At 35.3% G+C, this 6929-nt stretch overlaps 1 protein-coding gene across 2 annotated transcripts in view; it reads left to right on the plus strand.

Moving 5' to 3' along the window:
• Nucleotides 1-277: 277 nt before the first annotated feature.
• LOC107708355 (erythrocyte band 7 integral membrane protein-like) overlaps nt 278-6929 on the plus strand; it is a 13461-nt gene continuing 6809 nt past the window's right edge. The window contains exons 1-5 of one of the 2 annotated variants that reach the window (XM_016512547.1): nt 278-496; nt 1520-1552; nt 1901-2010; nt 3002-3074; nt 6101-6183. In XM_016512547.1, coding sequence (XP_016368033.1) covers nt 436-496; nt 1520-1552; nt 1901-2010; nt 3002-3074; nt 6101-6183 — 360 coding nt within the window. In that variant the 5' untranslated portion in view covers nt 278-435. The remainder of the gene's footprint in view (nt 497-1519; nt 1553-1900; nt 2011-3001; nt 3075-6100; nt 6184-6929) is intronic. The other variant, XM_016512548.1, reaches the window with a different exon arrangement.

A 6929-nucleotide genomic window follows, 5' to 3' on the forward strand; every position in this document is an offset into this window, starting at 1 on the left:
AAGTCTGTCTATAAGTTATCGTCAAAATCGCTTCCGCTTTCTTACCCACTTCCATTTTATGGTCACAGACAAGAGTAAAGCCCGCCCACCATTCAACTGATGGCTAATTATTGGGCAGGACTGCAAGGATATGATGACTCTCATCCCACAAAAGCAGTACTGCAGGAATGCTGGGAAAATGGAAGAAATTTAAAGGAAAACTTTGGTCGGATTGGAAACAACGTAGCAAAAGAGTTAGAAGTGTTTAACTTGCGAGAAGAAGAAGCCCGCCCATCAACACTCCAAGCCAAACCCAGAGCGAGAGGGGGCTGAACCTCACGCAGAATCCGATCTGTCCCGTGCAGAAAAACACTAGAGAGGCGATCTCCTGCTGGAAGTGCTTATTAAAAGATCTGCTCCATATCAGCCCCGAATAATTCAAAGATATCGCCTACAATGGAAGATGGCAGGGAAACAGCTGCGATGAGAAAGCAAAAACGGAAGGATCGACAAATAGGTTGGCTACTACTGAATTATTATTATTATTTAATATCACGTGTTTGCACCGTTGTGTGCGTTGGATATACGCTGCATTCAGTTGGCATATAATACGAATAAGCCATACTAAATGTCTCTGTGTATTGTCTTTAAAAAGATTAAAAATGCATTAGAAAATATATAAACATTGGAAGCACGTCCATGCTCCCTTTTTTTCTTCAGGGTCTGTTATTTTTGAGAGTGCAGCATGGGTGTGTCTTTATGCCCTCTGTGCCAAACTGGGCAACAACAGGTGCTCATACCCCAACGATATTAAAATAAGTCCTGTAGCACTATACAATCCAAGCACTTGTGTTTTCATCAGAACAATCACCTGTGTTTTGCTGTTTATTTCATTTATTATTTTTGTTGTTTGTTTAGGCTCTGAATTGATCTCACAAAATAATAAAGGTATACTGATGAAAAAATATGATGTAGTATAGTATAATATAGTGTGGTGCAGTATAGTGTAGTACTGAATGGTATAGTGTCTCATATAGTAGCCTATAGTATGGTGTGGTTTAGTAAAAGCAGTAAAAATTGCATATAAATGTCTAGAATTATTCTGATTATTTGTGCTGAACAACATGCAGTTAAAAAATTGTGTTGGGAAACACTAGGACTTTATTTTGGAATAACCAAAATGTACCTTGAATTATAGTGTATTAAACACAAACATAACTTAAATAGATCTACAAATGCATGGAGTTTTATATCATGTTTCTGGTGTTCAAAGATCTCGGCTGTAATGTAAAGGTTGCAAGGTTAGTACCAGTCAGGGATGATTTAATCATTCTACAATTGCTGTGATCATTGTCCTGCTCAATAATCATATCCAGCATTCAATCTTACTTTGCTCTGACTGTCGCAGCAGTTAATGTAATTTACTCTGGATGGATCTGCTGAAGGAAATGTGTTATCTCTTATTAGGGCTGATGGGCTTGTAGACTAATGGTTTTAGGCCATACATACAGTAGCCTCTTACAGTTACATTTCTCTATAGATTGGTGGTGTCACACAAATGATGATACTCAAGGTAGGTAAGGTTCGAAAGTAAAGCAATGGCAGTTTTGTTTGTTAATTTCTGTTTTTAACGGTAGGGAAGCGTTCATTTGCTATATGTGTGGCTTATCGATGTGGTTGAATGGCTATGAAATGTTAATGTGCTGATGAAGTTCCTTGGTTCATAAGCAAACTAGTGCTATAATGCGTGCACTTCAGCTTGAAGCTAAAAGATTGAGTGTTTTTGCATCTTTGAACTCATTTAACCCATCATTTTTGTGTTACAGTGGGTTAATGGGCATTTATGTGTCTTTTTATCTTTTTTTATTGTGTAGTAATATAATAAAAGTTTATGCATATGCACATTTGCTTTGCTTTACAGCCTTGGAGAATGCAGACAGTGACATTGGCTTGTGTGGTTGGATCCTGGTGCTTTTCTCCATCCTGCTCACATTGCTGACGCTGCCTCTCTCCATATGGATGTGCATTAAGGTACTTTGTGATGGTCCTTTCATTAGTGTGATGTCATACATCTGTCATACACCTTTTCCTTTAAATCTTTGTATATCAGGGTTCCCATGGTCATGGAAAACCCTGGACATTTTGTTTTAAAAATGTGAATTCCATGCATAGAAAAAAAAGAAGATTGGAGGGGGTGCACCTATAAAAAAAATCTAAAATTGTTAAGCCGATCATTAATGTTTTGGCATTAAATGGCCTATAATATATGATATGATATGATATGATATAATTAATTAAAATTAACACTAATCAGACATTTTGAATGCTACAAGTGAATTTAGACATCACAACATTATAATATACTGTGTATTCATTTTGAGATTTGCAAAAGATTGCATGATATTTTTTTATAATTGCAATGTTATTCAATTATTAGCATTATTAAAGATTAATATAAGTGAGAGTTTGATCACAGCAAAGGTAATCTAAATGTAGTTAAGCATGTAATTTCCAGTACTGACTGATATATCTGTTATCAGCTGATACTGATAAATTAAAGAAAAAAAGATTACAACCAATATTACACCTATAAATTGTGCATCCCTAAAGATTTTCTAGTTATGTTCCGCTCTAAAATGATTCATTAGCTAGAAATTGCATTTCATGAGGGCAAACTCTATAAACTGATTTTACAATCCTTGTTGGAAATCATAAACAATTGGAAAAGTTGTGAAAATTCATTGGTCAAAAGGTGTGGGTATATTTAAGTTGTGTTGATCATTCCCTTATCCCATATCATAACTTTGTGCCACATTTTTTCACACCAGATTGGAGTGTTTTTCATAGGAAGTGAGAAGTCCTATAATCTTTATCTTTATCATCTTTATCTTTATAAGAAAGATGATGAATGCATGATAAAGGTTGCCATTCAACATCTAAATGATATAATTGGGGGCCGTTTTACCTTCTGCTGTTTTAAACTGCTGTAGTTTTGAGATAAAAATACTTCTTGTTCCTACAGATAGTGAAGGAATATGAAAGGGCAATAATCTTTCGTCTGGGACGCATTTTACGAGGAGGAGCCAAAGGACCAGGTAAAAGAAAACAAATCAATATGATTTGATCGTTCTGATTTAATCACTGCTAGTGGTTTAGGCATCTCATGTGATAATGATCCTGCTCCTGCTGTCTGTAATCAGTGATCACACTTGTGTTGTTTTTGTTGTGTGTGTGTGGTTAAATGTGACACTTTTTGCAGTCTACTTGTTTGCATTTGTGCTGTGGCCATCCACCACAATGATGGCTTGTCACAAGTTGAAAAAATAAAACCACTTGTGTTGTAGTCGAGAAACAGAAGTGATCTGTTTTGCATTTCCGCTGACCTGAATAAACCACATTTTTTTCAGGATCACACTAGCATTAATTTGAGTATGCTATAAAGGCACAAAAAGGCACGCCTTACTCAATCATATGCAAATGTAATAGAGAAATTGATTATATTCAGGAAATATTTTTCCAGTAAGCACATGTGATTTCCTGAGGCATCTGTAAAAGATCATATTACCTGTAAAGCATCACGTTTTATTTCAGTTGTTTATTTCAAGGGCACATAATGTTCTTGCATAACTTTTCATAGTCTTTACAGTTAGATAGTAATAGCTATATAAAAAGGTATTAACGTCTGAGATTGTAATGTCAGGTTATAATGTCATAACCTGCTCTGTACTCTAGCCTTTTAAGCCATAAAAGTCATTTGACCAGATGTCTAATTACCATCCATTTTGTTTGTGGCCCTTTTGCCATGATGTCACGTATTTCATTGAGGATTTTGGATCAGGTTTCATGCAGTGCTGTGGTTGTTACGGTGATTATGCCATTTTCATGGAGGTTGATCTTGGTGACTGGTTATATTTCTGTTTGCATTTCTTTGTCTTCTCCTCCTTCTCTTTCTATTCTTTCTATTCAGCAATTTAATTAAATTCAGACCACTTAACTGATGGGTTCCATCCGACTTCATTTCAGCCTCAAAGTGAGGTCACATTTATTGTTGCGCTGTCAAATTTCACAGGCAAAATCCAGTCATTTGAGTAGGAATCCATGCGATCGCGAGTTTCATCTGAGGGTGAAAAAATTCCTCACACAGATTTCGCTCATGTTCAAGTTGCCGCATTTGCAAACAGAAAGCTGCTTGGTTTGGAAGTGCCTTCATTGTGAACTGTCTTTCATACATTTCATACATCATACTTTTTTTTTTAAAGGGGTCCTATTATGCTCTTTTACAAAGTCTTGATTTTGTTTTGGGGGTGTACTAGAACAGGCTCTCATACTAGGTTGTTCGAAAAACACATTATTTTTCACATATTTTACATTATTACAACACCTCTCTCCCCAGTCTGGCATGAACGGCTCGAATAGTTCCTGTATCAAATGAAGGCCCGCCTTCTGAAATATGAAATGTGCTGTGATTGGTTAGCTGGGCCAGTGTGTGTTCTGATTGGCACCACTCGGCGCCTGCTGGTCGGGAAATGTCATGCCCCTTACCATAGCCGCCTGCGAGCTTCAGTGTAAATATTGCATCAAAATCAAATCAATTTGAGCACGATTTAAACCCGGATGATTGATGATCTTTTGAAGAGATTTAATATCAAAGTTTGAAAATGTCCTATCAGCTTGCATTGTTAAAACGTTTTGCATTCAGTGAGTAACCAACAATGATTGACTGTGGTTGCAGTTCTTTTTTCATGCTTTTTTTGCTTACTGAATTGTGACGGTTCTTAAATGAAAAAGGCTTACCTAAAACAAAATTTTGCTGCTTTAGTGAACAGTGACATTTTCTTTAGAAAATTCAAATTTCTATACCTGAAGTTATATAGATTTTATAGAGTTAATGACACTGCGCAGTGGCTGTGCTTGTGTTGGTGTCTCTGGTGTGTATTGGTTTGTGCTGTGTTTGGGAATATGAATCCGCAGGGCTTTCCCTCCAGGAATGAACTTATGAGGGTAGTGTCTATTATTAGTGTTGGTCCACCGACTTAATCCCTCTTGTGCAATGAAAGTCAACAGAGGCTTTTCACTGTGAGCTTTCTATATCAAAATCTTTTCAGTATGTTTGGGGCAATACATTTGGCTAGATGCCATTTATACTATAGGTCTGAAAAGAAAGCTTGATTTCTTGGTCCTCTTTGAGGCCACAGGGGTCTGCAAACAATCTGCTGTGGGCTCCTCCTCCACAGCTTTATTTAAGGGTGGAATGTGAGTGGAATTTTCCACAGTAGACTATATACAAACCTCTGAACAAATCCTGATGACTCTCTAGAAACCTCCCAGTTTTGTTTAGAAACTGCAGGGATGACTAATTGAACACATGAACCACTACTAAAGCTCAAGCACACACACACAGACACACACACACACACACACACACACAGACCTACTTGTTTTCCAACCGTTCTCATTGTCCTGTTTTTTTTGTTTGTTTTTTTTTGCAGCCTTTTGATTCTATACTCTGCATTTTTTTTGCCCAGGCCTGCCTTTTATATATATAGAAAAATGTTTTTCTTTAAAATATTTATTATATTAAATATTTGTTTATTAACTATACTATACATTTATATAGTTTTTTAAAAAGAAATTAAAAAAGCAACAATATACGTTTTTTTCATTGATACAAAAAAGGTTCTTTCAAATAAATTTTGATCTTTTGAACTTTCTATATAAAATGGTTTCCACAAAATATTAAACCGCACATCTGTTTTCAACAACAAGAAATGTTTCTTGAGCACCAAATCAGCATATTAGAATGATTTCTGAAGGATCATGTGACACTGAAGACTGCAGTAATGGTTGCTGAAAATTCAGCTTTGCCATCTGTAAATTACTGATAAATCACTGTTAATAGATTACTTTTTAAAATCATTCACCGAAAAACTAATCCTATAAACTGATGTAACTGCTGTACTGTGAAGCATCAAAGCAGTTGTCAGTGCGATCATTTATTATACTCGTGAATGCAGTCAGCTGAAGCATTGAAGATCAGCCCTGTTTCTGAGAGTTACTGATTATGATGCTCTGAGTGTCTGCTGCTGTTAAATCTTTTATCATATGTGTGTGTCTTACACAGGTCTTTTTTTCATCTTGCCGTGCACAGACAGCTTTATCAATGTCGATATGCGCACCATCACCTTTGATATCCCCCCTCAGGAGGTGAGATCACACACACAAACACTGATCCTCAACTTCAACCTCTGTTTTAACACATGAACAGCATCAATTTAATGGTGAAGTATGCCATCTTTACAATGTTAAAGGGGTCATATGATGCTATTTTAAAGATCATTATTTTGTGTATTTGGTGTAACAGAATATGTTGACATGCTTTAATGTTCAAAAAACACATTATTTTTAAAATACTGTACATTATTGTAGGTCCTCTATGCCCCACCTCCACACAGTTTAATGTACAGGGACTATAAGTAAACCATTTGTAGAATGACATCCTAAAAAGTGCTTTTTGGATCTTTTTTTTTTTTATAAATTAATTATATTTTTATTTGATTTGATTTTTTTTATTATATATATATATATATAATAAAAAAATATAATCAAATAAAAATATAATTAATTATGATATATCAGGATTCTGTGATGAATAGAAAGTTCTACAGAACAGCATTTATTTGAAATAGAAATAATTTGTAACATTATAAATGACTTTAATGTCACTTTTGATCAATTTCATGCATTCTTTCTGAGCCCAAACTTTTGAATGGTAGTGTATCATGGTTTCCACAAAAATATTAAGCAACACATCTGTTTTCAACATTGATAATTATAAGAAATGTATCTTTAGCAGCAAATCAGCATATTAGAATGATTTCTGAAGGATCATGTGACACTCAAGACTGCTGAAAACTCAGCTTTGCCATCACAGGAATAAATTACATTTAAAA

Source organism: Sinocyclocheilus rhinocerous, unplaced genomic scaffold, assembly GCF_001515625.1.
Source record: "Sinocyclocheilus rhinocerous isolate Xijiao unplaced genomic scaffold, SAMN03320098_v1.1 scaffold1136, whole genome shotgun sequence".
NCBI lineage: Eukaryota > Metazoa > Chordata > Actinopteri > Cypriniformes > Cyprinidae > Sinocyclocheilus > Sinocyclocheilus rhinocerous.